General features: G+C 39.8%; 1 protein-coding gene and 1 long non-coding RNA gene across 7 annotated transcripts in view; one reads left to right on the top strand and one right to left on the bottom strand.

The window, feature by feature from the left end:
• SETD2 (SET domain containing 2, histone lysine methyltransferase) overlaps positions 1–13,234 on the bottom strand; it is an 82,953-nt gene that overhangs the window by 3,321 nt on the left and 66,398 nt on the right. For all 6 annotated transcript variants that reach the window (XR_015151717.1, XR_015151718.1, XR_015151719.1 and 3 more), the window contains 5 exons: positions 12,474–12,657; positions 10,111–10,780; positions 8,673–8,807; positions 7,473–7,612; positions 4,546–4,657 (listed from right to left, as the gene is read on the bottom strand). Coding sequence is in view for 3 of the 6 variants with exons in the window: in XM_086368304.1 (XP_086224430.1) it covers positions 4,546–4,657; positions 7,473–7,612; positions 8,673–8,807; positions 10,111–10,780; positions 12,474–12,657 (1,241 nt within the window). In the remaining 3 variants the exon portion in view is untranslated. The remainder of the gene's footprint in view (positions 1–4,545; positions 4,658–7,472; positions 7,613–8,672; positions 8,808–10,110; positions 10,781–12,473; positions 12,658–13,234) is intronic.
• Positions 4,988–9,247, top strand: LOC147348588 (uncharacterized). The gene is made up of 2 exons (XR_015151733.1): positions 4,988–5,453; positions 7,696–9,247. It is a non-coding gene; the product is annotated as an uncharacterized LOC147348588 (long non-coding RNA).

The following is a 13,234-nucleotide window of genomic DNA, read 5'->3' as shown; positions in this document are numbered from 1 at the left end:
CTCTGCAAGGGAGTGTGCTGTGTGACTTGGACCACTCAGGTCCCTGTTGTGAGATGCAGCACCCCACATTGCGAAGTTAGCCCCAGGCTCACCAACTCCACCTCTCCCATCTCTTGACATCCCAGGACTCTGGGACAAAGGCAGAATGCGCTGCCCACCCGATCGTGGTCCAAATACCATGCTCCGCATCCTAGTCTCCTAGACTGTAGGAGACAGTCTCAGCATGCAGGAGAGGCTCCTTCAAGGTTGGTAGCCTCAGTCCAGGAATGGAAAGACTGAAGAGGTATCAAGGTACTAGGGGTGGGAAGCGGAGGAGATGAGAGTTATCCAAGTCACTGACCAGATGACTAGATTCAAAGACAGAAGATCCTCAGTCTCAAGATGCTGAAATGATGACACACTTAGGAATACTTCCCTCCAGCACTGCGAGCGGGGAAGCTGCCAGTCCCTGCCCCCCACCCCCCACCCCAATCAGGCACTGCAGAGAGGGAAGGGGATGGCAGCCCTGGCATTCAGAGCCTCCGCTGGGCAAGGCCATTTTCCCACATTTTAGATCACTGCCAGTCATCAAGCCCCTTCCTAGAAGCGTACTTGTCCATGGAAAAGATTATGAGCGTCCCCCTTCGAATACCACTCGCTTCAGGTGGATGCAGGAGCTGCAGTTGGCATTACAGGTACTTCAGGGTTTAGCTGGCTGCTTACAGCACAGTTTTTTCTAGTCCCAGCCTATCACCAGTTCTGATTCCTCTTTTTCAGTATGAAGGTACTGGTGATGAAGGGACAGTTCAACCCCTTCTGCTCTGGACTGGCTCCAGAGAAAGGTGGCACACCCCCTGGCTTCTGTAAATCAGCTTTCTCTGACTTGTTATAAATGCTTTGCATATTTTCCCCTTTTCTACTTTCTGTGGCTGTGGGACCAGGAAAGGGAGGCCAGGGTAGAAAGAACACACAGATTCAACCTCTGGTTTCAGGAAACAAAACGCAAATTTTCAAATGTTTTGCTTTGAGATTTTGTGGTTATTTTTTTCTAGCAGTAGAGAGTATAGGTGTGCTCCACAATAAAACCTCACGTAGCAAGGGATCAACTACACCCTGAGTAAGCCAAGATAATTTCATCACACCCTAAGCTATTCTCTTGTGGATCTCGGAAATGAGTAGCAACAGCAGTAAGTACAGAAAACCCCTCAAGGTATAACAACTACCTCAAGGCTCTGGGTCCTATAGAGGAGGCCAGGCTCTCAGTGAGGGCACTGTGTAAACAGGCATGTCCTGCTTCCCTCTGAATGGGGTATGTGTTCAGAAAGCAAAATAATTCCAGTGCATTTCTAATTTAATCTCTGACTTGGTGAGGCTGCAGGGCTTTAAAACCAATTACTGAGCACAATGTCCTGAGCTCTGTCTAGGAGCCTGGTCCAGAAGAAGTTGAGCTATCAGAAACACTGCATGTGATTCAACCTAAATTCTGCAACACACCAACCTGTACATGCCAATTCAACGGTTAAGAAAGAAACATCCTTGAAAACAATACAAAACTCAATATATTGTTTTGAAGTTCCTGCCACCTTTGATAACAAAAAGAGCAAAATAACTTTGGTTCTAGACCAGGCACTATATACCAAAAAGAGGGGTCGGGGGAGGAGGGCAGGAAGTGGGGATACAGGAACAAATTGTTTCCACAGCACTTTCAACAAACAGGGGCTGTTCCTGGCCTTTTTCATATCCACTTGTGTCCTTAGCCCCAAGTGATGCTTCTCAGATGCCTTTGCATGAATCTTCAACATCTCCATTCTGAGTTCCTCACTTTGCCTAAACTATTACAATACTCCTCAATCTGGGTTCCACTGCTGCCAACCTCATTTTTTCAAACGGGCCTGTTTCACTCAGGGGACACACTTGACTGCCGGACTCACTGCTTTAAAAGTATCCATGGCTTTTAATCATACAATAATCACACTGGGAGGACACCAAGATCTTAGACCATTAACATCTGATATACTTTTCCATATTTTTGTCTGGCTCACTACCCAATATGTACCCAAACTCTCACCATAATCAATTATTTGTATTGTTCTCTTTCTCTCTCTATATGCTCTGTCTTGTACTGACTTTATACTTTGCAAAAACTACTTTATTTGCCCAGAATTCTCTTTCCTGCTCAGCTTAGCTATAGGTCAACTCATGTTTTCTATGACATATCACTGGTGCATTTTCTTAAGACCATTAACCACTGTATTCCTATAGCATTCTGTACATTCTTCAACTACAGCAATTATCCCATTGTATTTCAAGTTTATAGATGTGGCTATTTTCTTAGACTGAACTTCATGAAGACTAGTACTCAGATTTATTTTTCCTTCTATGTGTAATACCTCATGAATTAAGGAAAATTTACAATATTATGGTCTTCACTTCCAAGGGCTTTAAAATCGAAATGAAGACCCTAAAGATGGGGGGAAAAAAAAAGAACAGAATAAACACATGCCCCACAGGCATCCTTCTGAGATGCTGGGTGAACACAGCAGGACACCGGTGAGGAAGGTGAGATCCAAATAAGTTCCTGGTTATCATACAGTCAGATCAGGTCCCCATGACAGAGACTAAGGCTTGTGCAGGACATGCGGGTTTGATCCCTGGGTCAGGAAGATCCTCTTGGAGAAGGAAATGGCAACCCACTCCAGTATTCTTGCCTGGGGACTCCCATGGACAGAGGAGCCTGGCGGGCCGCAATCCACGGGGTCGCAGTCGGATACGACTGAGCGCACAGGCACCTGCCTCTATGAGAACTCTCCCACGGAAACTTCACGCACTACTGGCAGATGCACAGTGACGTAGCAACTCGAGAAAACAGCTGGGCAGCTGCTTAAGAACTCAGACGCACATATTAACATTGTCTAATCGACCTAGCAATTCCACTCCTAGGTATCTACCCAAGAGAAATGAAAATGCATGTCCAAAGACTTGTACACCACTGTTCATATACCATTATTCATAACAGTCAAAGAGTGAAAACAACCCAGATGTCCATCAATTGGTGAATGGACAAATAAAATGTGGCACATCTAATATAAAGGGATATTAGTCAATGCGAAAAAGAAACAGGCTACCAAGCCATGAAAAAGCATTGGAGAACCTTAAATGTATACTGCTAAGTGAATGAAGTGAATCTGAAAAGGCTACAGAGTCCAAATATATGACATCTTATAAAAGGCAAAACTGGAGAACAGTAAAAAGCTCAGAGGTTGTGGTGGATGGGGACGGGGGATGGGGAGGGAGGACACGATGAAGAGGGGAGCACAGAGGACTTTCAACACAGTGAGACCACGCAGTGCACTCTAACAGGGGACACACGCCTCTACATGCTTGTCCAACCCACGGAAGTACCGAGAACCCGGAGGCAGACTGCAGACTGAGTAATAACGATGTACCAATGTAGATTCGATTGCGATAAATGCACCACACCCTGGCAGGCTGTTACAGTGGAGGACGCTGTGCATGTGTGGTGACGGGAGATGTATGGAAACTCTATACTCTCAGTTCAACGCTGATAGCAACCTAAAACTACTCTGAAAAATAAAATCTACCAAGAAAATAAGAGTTACAATAAGGACCTTTTCAGACAAACAGAAACAAGAGAACTCATCACCACTAGACCTGAAATACTCGAAATATTACAGGAAATTCTTCAGACTAAAGGAATGCTAACTATAACACTGAACAAAGAAAAACATATCCCTCAAAGTGAATAAAAATAAAATGAGCTATGGATTTGTTTCCACTTTAATTCTCTCTCACTCCAATTCCTTCCCTACTTTTCTCTCTCATGTTTCTCCACTGACCTAACTAGTTGCTGCTGCTGCTGCTAAGTCACTTCATTTGTGTCCGACTCTGTGCAACCCCATGGACAGCAGCCCACCAGGCTCCTCTGGCCACAGGATTTTCTAGGCAAGAATACTGGAGTGGGTTGCCATTTCCTTCTCTGGACCTAACTAGTTAAGTGCCTCTTATTTTCAAAATTAAATACTATTCAAATCTTAGAACACAAATATATTATCTTTGATTTCATTCAAGACACCACCTCCTTGGAGACAATGAGTCCTGTTCCAAGTGAAAAAGGATAAAGTTGTTAATTCAATTGCTGAGAGTCACACTGATTTTACATGACCTCTAATCCTAATTCAACTGGAAGCTTGGAGCATCCCCTCAGCTGTAGCAAGTACAACTGTCTCTAAATATTATCAAAAGTCTCCTGAGGAGCAAAACTGCTCCTAGTTGAGAAGCCCTGCATTAAAAAACTAACAGTATTTATCTCCAGAGCGGGACTATGACGAAATGGGAGCAATAGAAAGAAATTAAGGGTTTTATGTTTTGTTCTACCATACCTACTCTGCCCTGTGTGGATCCCCTACCACCTCCGAGAATGTTTCACATGCCTAATTCTCCAGGACAATAAGGAAAACAGAATTCCAAGATAACGTGGCTAATGGTACTAAAAAATGACAAGACAAAGACTCCCAAATGACCAGGAAACAAGTAAGCCACACTCACCTTCATGGGATTTTCATCATATGTTGGGGTTCCCAAGTCCATCTCAGCTTCATGCTCAAGGCTGGCATCATCTCCTGGGCTTTCCCAAGTAGGAGGATCCCACTGAGTCTGCCTAGAAGAAGGTAAGAACAGCTATGCTGTCATGGCCAGAAAACAGAGGACTCTGGCATAGGTATCTCTGCTCATATACTCATAAAAATATAACATGCAATGAAACACAGAGTAGGTCAGCTCCATGAGAGGGACATTCTTCCCAACAGCAATAACTCTATCCCAGAGACATGTTGTTTAGGCCACTGTATTTCTATAGCCAACGTTGTGGCAACATTTACTAAGTATCAAAGACAACAGTAAAACCAAATATTCTGTCTGGCTCTCATCTGGCTCTTAATGTCCTACAAATAGGATTCAACAAAGGCTAAGGAAAGTACATGCAGTAGGCGCCTGCCTACGCCACCCTTTTGCAGGTGAAGAGATCAATCATAACTGTACCTAGCATGTACGTGGAGGAAAAGAAAATAAATCACAACACCCTCTTCACAATCCTTGATCATGTGAGAAAACTCTTTCCTGCTTTAGGAGTCTTCTTGTTTGTATTATTAATAATAGTTTTGCTCCTCTGGTTTGATGATTGACAAAATGGAAAAGATGTGATGAACAGGTTAAAAACTTGTGCCTTCTGCTAAAAATAGTCTCAACTGACTACAAAAAAAAAAAAAAAGAAAAAGAAAGAGTTCAACCATGTTAACTCTTTGCATGTTGTTTTCTTTTTTCTTTTGGCTGCACTGCAAAGCTTGCAGGGATCTTAGTTCTCCAACCAGGGATTGAACCCTGGGATCCTGGGCTAGAGTCCTAACTACTGGATTGCCAGGAAATTACCTCACTGCATGTTTATGGTTGTTTTGAAGGTAAGCAGGCAAAAGTGGCTTTGTTTTTATTAAAAAACCTAGATCTGTAAAGTAACAAGTAGAATTAAGGAAACTCATATTCAGAAGTCAGTTGTCACAAGAAATGCTGTTAAGGGGAATCACTTAAAATGTCAAAAGCCTCCAAGAAGCTAGCAACATGCCTGACAGGTCTATCCTGTCGTTACAGTCTTGTGCTTTTCTCCCACAGCAATTTTTAGTCAGCAACATTAAAAGCATTTGATGTAAATCAGTTCTGTAGATGATTATGAAAGTATCTCTAACCGACAGAATTAATTTAAAAAAAAAGGGCTCAAGATTTCTATTGTAATCAAAGAACCACATGGAGTTGTGGGTTTTATTATGGGAATTAAACAGAGAGGGAGGTATTATGCTCTTAGGTGCTAGCTGAAGAAAAGCTAGAAAAGTGCAGACATAAATAAGAAATACAATTTTTTTTTTCCTGGAAAAAAGTGGTAAAGTTTGCTTTGGTATTGGGAAAAAAACAAAGTCCTGATAAAATTTGCAGGCACTGATTTTTAAAGTCACAACACTTTCAGTCAGCAGTATAACAAGAGCTTGTTTTATAAAGATATTTTTACAGAAGTAATGAAGACCTAAGTAGAAAGGGAAAATACTTGAGTGTATGAAATTTTTCATTTCCTTCTGTCACAAGACGTTACCAACAAGAACTTGCAATATTCTTGGATTAAGAGATCTAACGATGCTAACAGAAAATTGTAGATGCCCCAAAAAAGCAATTCACAAAAGATAAAAATGGTCAATAATGAAGACTTTCCATCTCAAAAATAAAAGAACTGAAAATGAAAGTAAGATTTCTTATCTACTTTCTTACATGAGTTAAAAAACCTACATGAAAAAAAAGGTATCTTTGTATATACATTATGTGGGAGGCAAAACTGGTATGATTTTTTTTTCTTTAAATGATAAGCTGACAATACATGTTAATTTAAAATGTATATCACTTTTGACCAAATATTTTGCCTCTAAGAACCTGCCTGAAGAAGGCAGTAATTATTAGCGTCTGTAAGAATGTCTAGCTTTAGAGCTATATATAAAATAGTAAAAATCCATCCATCGGAATAGGTTAAATAAAATTTGGTATAGTCAGACAGAAGAGCAGGGGTTAGGGGAACTTCTATAAAGGATCTGTGACCTTGTGGACCAAATGATCTCTTTCACAACTAGTCTACCGTGACTGGAGGATGAGAGCAGCTGTAGATAATTCCTAAATAAATGGGTGTGTTCCAAATAACTTTATCTGCCAAAACGAGTAGCCCATGGGCTGGGCATAGTCAACTGACCCCTACAACACATAAGCAAGTATTAAAAATACTGTAGTTTTATATTAATGGATAAGGGAAGTTCTATAAATAGACTGGTAAATAAAGCAGATGACAAAACACACACCCCAACAACTTACATTATATACCAATGTATACAGAACACATATATATTCACATAAAGCTATCTGCCTAAAATATATTTTTAAATTCTAAGAATAAGATAAATCAGGTTTTTTTATATACAGCAGGGGTCAAACTATGACTCACGAACCAAATTAAGTTTACTCAGAACAAAGACACGCCCATTCATTTATGTACTGTCTATGGCTGCTTACGCAACAACAGAAGAATTGAACAGTTGTGACAAAGACTGTTAGGCATGTAAAGCCTAAAATACTTATTCTCAGGCTTTTTACAGAAAAGGTCTGCCCGTGACCCGAGAAATCTACTACGCTAGATGAAGTTATTACCATTTTTTTAAAAGATTCCTTAATTTTCTTCAAGAGTCTTGCATATTAAAAACACCAGAATGTTAACAAAAAAGGACAGAAGTCTAACATATGTTCCAACATTTATGATGTGTTTCTGGAAAGCCAGCAGCCCTCAAGCACAGTTAACAGCTAGTGACGAGTCTATAAACATAAAACCCGCCTCGTGGAGGCAGCTTCTTTGACCAACTGAAAGCCGACGTGGGGGTGCCAGCAGCTTTTCTTACCTGGTGACCACATGGTAGTAGTAAATCTTTCCTTCTGGGTCTCGGGCTGTCTTCCAGTTGGGAGGTAAGACAATGGTTTTTGGTTTGGGAGGAGATGGGGGTGGTAAATCCAGGAGATTATTTGTCACAACCATTTCAGGCTAAAAAGAAAGACACATAAAAGGTCTTGATCAGTTGATCAGTGACATTCCTTTTTTTTTTTTTTTTTCCTTTCACTTTTCAGCTACACCACATGGCTTGTAGGATCTTAGTTCCCTAACCAGGGATCAAATCTGCACCCCCTGCACTGGAAACACGGAGCCTTAACTGCTGGACTGCCAGGGAAGTCCCGGTGACATTTCTTTTAATTTGGCTGAAAAGGACAAAAGTAGTTACCTTAAGCAGTATGTTTCAATAAAAACATTACATGTATTCTTAAAAAAAAAAGACAGAAGGGTACAACCTGGGGAATGATCAGAGATGGTTCACATGAAGAGCTTTTAGTAATCTATCAGAAAATTTAGAGCAGGCTCCAAGTTCACTATCCAATGCATCATATTTAAAAATATTCAGCAGCTCATTAGAACAATATTTTTTGATCTTAAAAAAAACCAATGCTAAATGGCATATAACCAACTCCAGGGTACTGATTAGCTGAATGGACTTAGGACATAAACACATGTGATAGAATGTTAACATTTATCCATTATTTATTTTCTATGTTTGAAATCTCATATTTACATTTTAAAAATATAGAAATGGGTGACCAGGTTGGTGGTTTTTTTTTCCTCCAGTTTAAAAATTATTTTCTAAACAAATAGCTTTTAAAAATTTAATGCTACATTATGAAAAAACAGAAAAACTTCAGGCTCCTCTGTCCATGGGATTCTCCAAGGCAAGAATACTAGATCAAGTTGCCAAGCCCTCCTCCAGGGGATCTTCCCAACCCAGGGGTCGAACCTGTGGTGTCTCCTGCATCTTCTGCACTACAGGAGGATTTCTTCACCGCTGGGCCACCCGGAAGCCCAAAAACTTTATAATCACTGTTATAAACTGAATTCTGCCTCTCTCAAATTCGTATGAAGCCCCAACCCCCAATGTGACTGTATCTGGAGACAGGGCCCTTAAATAGGTAATTAAAGTTAAATGAGGTTATAAGAATGGGGCCCTAAGCCAACAGGTGTTACTGATGACAGTTTTATCAACTAAAATATTTCTTACTGGCTGTAAGGGCTGGGGCTGCCCTGGTGCAACTATTGTAGTCACGGCTGCGGTTGGCTGTACCACCACTCCTTGTGGGTGAGCTGTGAAAATCTGTTGTCCCTGGATGTACTGAAGACTTGGCTGGGCATAACTCTAAAAGATAAAATTAAGAAATTCACAATTCATACATTTCTAGCTCTAATAAAGCTGTATCTGACTTCAAGTTGACATAGATGTTGACTGGAAGAAACATCCATTAACTTTTTTAAACTTTCAATGTGAGTATTTTACTACAAATTTGTAAAACAGTCTTTTGTAAAAAGCTAAGAAAATTGACAGCCAAAACCCAATAATGCCCATTCTCTTACCAGCTGTATTTAGCACTGTAACATTAATTCTAAGCCAAACACGAAAGGAAAACCACACATACAAAACTAAGCGTAAGAACGTCCAGTGCAGTGATATTTATAATTCTGAAAAAGAACTTTCAATTTAAACTACTACTCCAGGAAAACGGATAAACAATAACCTTACAAGCAAATGTATTATACAGTCATCAAAACACATACAAAAAATAGAGTAATTTGGAAAAATGGCTAAGAATCATGTTACACAGAAAAACATGATAAAAAGCGTCCAAATTCAAAATACTTAAAATATATAAACGTGGTAAAAGAGATCATAAAAAATGAAGGCAGTTAATACAGTTTAGGTTTTCATAATCAAAGCAGGACACTTTAAAAAGGGAAATAAAAAAAGCAGGATACTTTGTCATAGTCTTCTGAGCAAAATTTTGGTACAGCTTCATCATACACAAAAAAAACTAACAAGTAAAAATTACTTCTTTGACTTCAATACTAAGTATGTCTACAGGAAACATGTTAGGGAGTCTCTGCCATCACAACAATTCACCTTTAAGGGGTGATGAGGAATGATGGGAGGGACACAGGAATGTGATGAAGATGATGCCTTAAAACAGTCTTCTTTTTTAGAAAAGCTTAAAATGTGTTGGTTTTACAAAAGATTTTTTAAGACTTGATTAAAAACCACAAAAATAGTCACCTTCCCTCCCCCAATCCCTCTGGGGGAAACCAGCTGGAATACTGTCAGCAGTCCTATTTAGGGTGGAGTAAGGAACCAAGAGCAGCTAACAACATGTGAGTGAGCTTGAAAGTAAATGTTCCATCCTTTGTCGAGCCTTCAGATCGCTATGGCCCTGCTTAACAGCTTGACTGTAATTCTATCAAAGACTCTGAGCCAGAACCATCCAGCAAAAGTGCTTCTGAATTCCTGACCCACAGAAACTATGAGATAATTATTTATTGTCTTAAGCTGTTAAATACTTGTGACAAAACAGATAATTAGTATATTCAAAATTAGCAGCCTAAAAGTGCTCAAAGGCAGGACACCCACCTTCACCAGATTTACAGAAAAGAGGGTTTCCAAAATTAGTTACCTGCACAATTGGTGGAGTTGTCTGTGAATAGGGTGATGTCACACCATAGACAGTTGGACAAGCCTGTCCTTGGTAATATATGGTTGCTTGAGACTGTGCAGGAGAGTACTGCTGCTGTACGCTCACGGATTGTTGGTTTGAATCCCAAACACTGTAATTCTGTCCTTGGACTGGGCCTGGGGCTGGCACTGGCAAGACAGTGACATTGGAGTCTTGGTGTACCACACCGTCACTCTGGGCCACATACTGTGAACTGGAAACTTCCACAGGGGCTGCCACATGTGGCACCACTGGCACAGGTGGAGGGGCAGCAAGGGGTTCTGTAGAATGTCCCACCAAGGGCTGAGAGTGATCATAAGCAGCAGGAGAACACACAGGGTCCATGCTGGGTGTGGGGAGGAGCACCTTTCCAGCATTCGGATTGCTGGGATCCACATAGGCCTGCATGGGATAACCTGGTGGGTAGCCGGCAAAGGGGTGATGAGGGGCATTGTAGCCAAGAGAGTCATAGGGCAGTGGAGACGTCATTCCCAGGTTCTGCATCTGCTGCTGTTGTTTCTGAGCCTCCCGCTGAGCGACCTCTTGCTCAAACAACTTCCGACGCTCCTCTGTAGAAAGTTTATTTCGATCTTTAATTCGTACTTTCTTTTTAGAAGTTGGTGTATCATATCTAGAAAGAAAACAATAAAGCACCACAAGAAGTATTTCCCTAAATCAGAGACATAACCAAAGCACTAGTAAATGTTATGTCACTCAACGCTAAACCATTAACCACACCAACTCCAATTTGGCACTGGCTAAATATCATACAAAAAAAAAAAACACCCCATGATAAATATGAGTAGAAATCAATTACCAAGATAAAAAATGCTTTCATTCTATGATTTGCATTGAAGGTATTACTAGCACAGTAACACGAACAAGGCGTAAGAATTAGAAAGGAAAACCAAAACAAATTCGTATGACAGACTGTTGACAAGGACAGAAAAGGAGAGGGTGGGGCATAATGGGCAAAAAAAATCTACACTATTTAAATTAGTAAGAATTTCATATGCTTAACAAACATACGATCAACATATGCAATGGTCAACTGCATATCTGAACACTAAAACCAAACTGAATATGTAACAAAAGGTATGTTTCTCAGAAATAAATACACCAAAAGATGTGTATTTTTTAAGTTTTCCTAAAGAAAACTATAAACAATTAAAAACATTAACAAAAAACTTTACAAAAACATTAAAGAATACCTAACGAGACAGAGAATATGCAAATACTCAAAGCAGATTCTAAGGAAGAATAAATGTGAGAAAAAGACAGGAACATCCCAGAAGATCAAGTAAGGATCTGTCCTACTTGCTATCAAGACTTAAATATAAGACAGGCATAGGAGCCTCGTCACAGATCCTCCCATATGTGAAGACCTGTTGGGAGAGAGGCGGTACTGCAGATCATTGGGAAAAAGAGGAACTTTCAGAAGTAAATGATAATGGGGCAACTGGGTATTCACTTAGAAAAAAATGAGACCAGGTCCCTACAGTAAAATATATACAAAAATTAATTCCCAATGGATTAAGAACTTAAATCTCATTTTAAAAAAAAGTACACACACACAGAATCACCTTAAAAGTAGGGAAGAATTTCTTAAAATATTGTAAATGTTGACTATAAAAGAAACATACAATACTATGATATATTCAATAACATAATTAATACATCCTGAATATTTAAATACACAGAAAGAATCAAAACATAAGTCATAAACTAGGGAAATATACTTGCAGAATATTTAGAATATAGAAAAAGAACCCCTAGAACTTAAAAAGACAAAATTTAATGAACACATAATAAAAAAATTGACAACTCCATTACATAACTACTGCATCTCAATTTTTTTTAAAGTATATTTAATTTAAAAAGAACTTGTGAACAAATGTTTTCTAGTTCCCAGGAGGTGATCATGGGGCCTGTTTTTCTACCAGCAGGACAAAGACAGCCTCTGCCACAGGGATCAAACATTCTGAACAAGTATGGCACAAGAGTCACTAGAAACAAAAGTTCTGACTTTTGTTTAGAAGAATTACTGTTATCTTTGAAAGGTTATCTCCCATCAACCGATACAACCCTTTAAAGAACAAATCTTTGGCTCCTCAAATAGCACTTAAATGTTATGAAGTCGAAGCCATTCAAGTAACAAAAATCTATTAGTCTTTACAATATTATTACTGTCAAAAGACACTATCTCAATATCCATGAATACTTTTATTATAAAAGCCCATGTTGCCCCCAATCAGAAGTGTGTTGCTTGGGCTCTCAAAAAATGACTTGCTCGAGACAGAGAATAACTCACAGAAGCCACTTACCTGTCATCTGGCCTTTTGGTTCCCCGCTCATAGGCAGAAGAAGGTGGTGAGAGGGAGCCCCTTCGTTTCCTTTTCTCTTTAATTTGAGTTTGTTTGTCTGGGTCTCTCTCTCTCGACCTGTTAGGAGTCTTTGGGGCAACTGTTTGATCTCTGAAGCCTACAGCATCCCTTCCTCGTTCGGTTACTAAGGGAAAAGGGTTTTAAAAAAATTTACTTGAAGACTTTTCTCGACATGATAGTGTATAACTGTATAATAAAATTTCTATCCAACAAATGGATCAATGGACTCTCCTTCACATACCCAGTCCTGAAGTTGGATGAAACACAAGGTCTTGTATGCTTGTGTGCTTTACTCCCTAAAAGACTCTTCCAAGAATGCCCTTTTCTACCTTTTTCCACCAAAGTCTCAGTTCAAGCTTTCATCATTTCTAATAAGTTCTGTGGAACACATACATGCACGATGTTCCTGATACCTTTAATAAGGCTTTTCGATTCAAAATGCAAAAGCCTTCCACTGCCCTTATAATGCTGCATATTTACAATTTGTAGAACAGCCTGGTAGGCTAAAGCATGACCACCTCAATAGAAAAGTCTCTTACTAAAAAAAAAAAAACTGGCAGTAACTAAGACAGTTATCAAAGCCAAAGAGCTACATCTCAAAAAAACAAATGCCAGCTTGCTCCTCAAAGATGGAAGCTAACCTTCTTCACTCAGTCTCTAGAATGGTTCTCACCCTCTTCCACTGCCACTGCTCCAAAACC

Source organism: Bos grunniens, chromosome 22, assembly GCF_055505025.1.
Source record: "Bos grunniens cultivar Pamir isolate PY7600 chromosome 22, Bosgru_T2T1.0, whole genome shotgun sequence".
In the NCBI taxonomy this organism is placed as follows: Eukaryota; Metazoa; Chordata; class Mammalia; order Artiodactyla; family Bovidae; genus Bos; species Bos grunniens.
The sequence above is the reverse complement of the archived record's forward strand: the minus strand, read 5'-3'. Positions and strand labels throughout refer to the sequence as shown.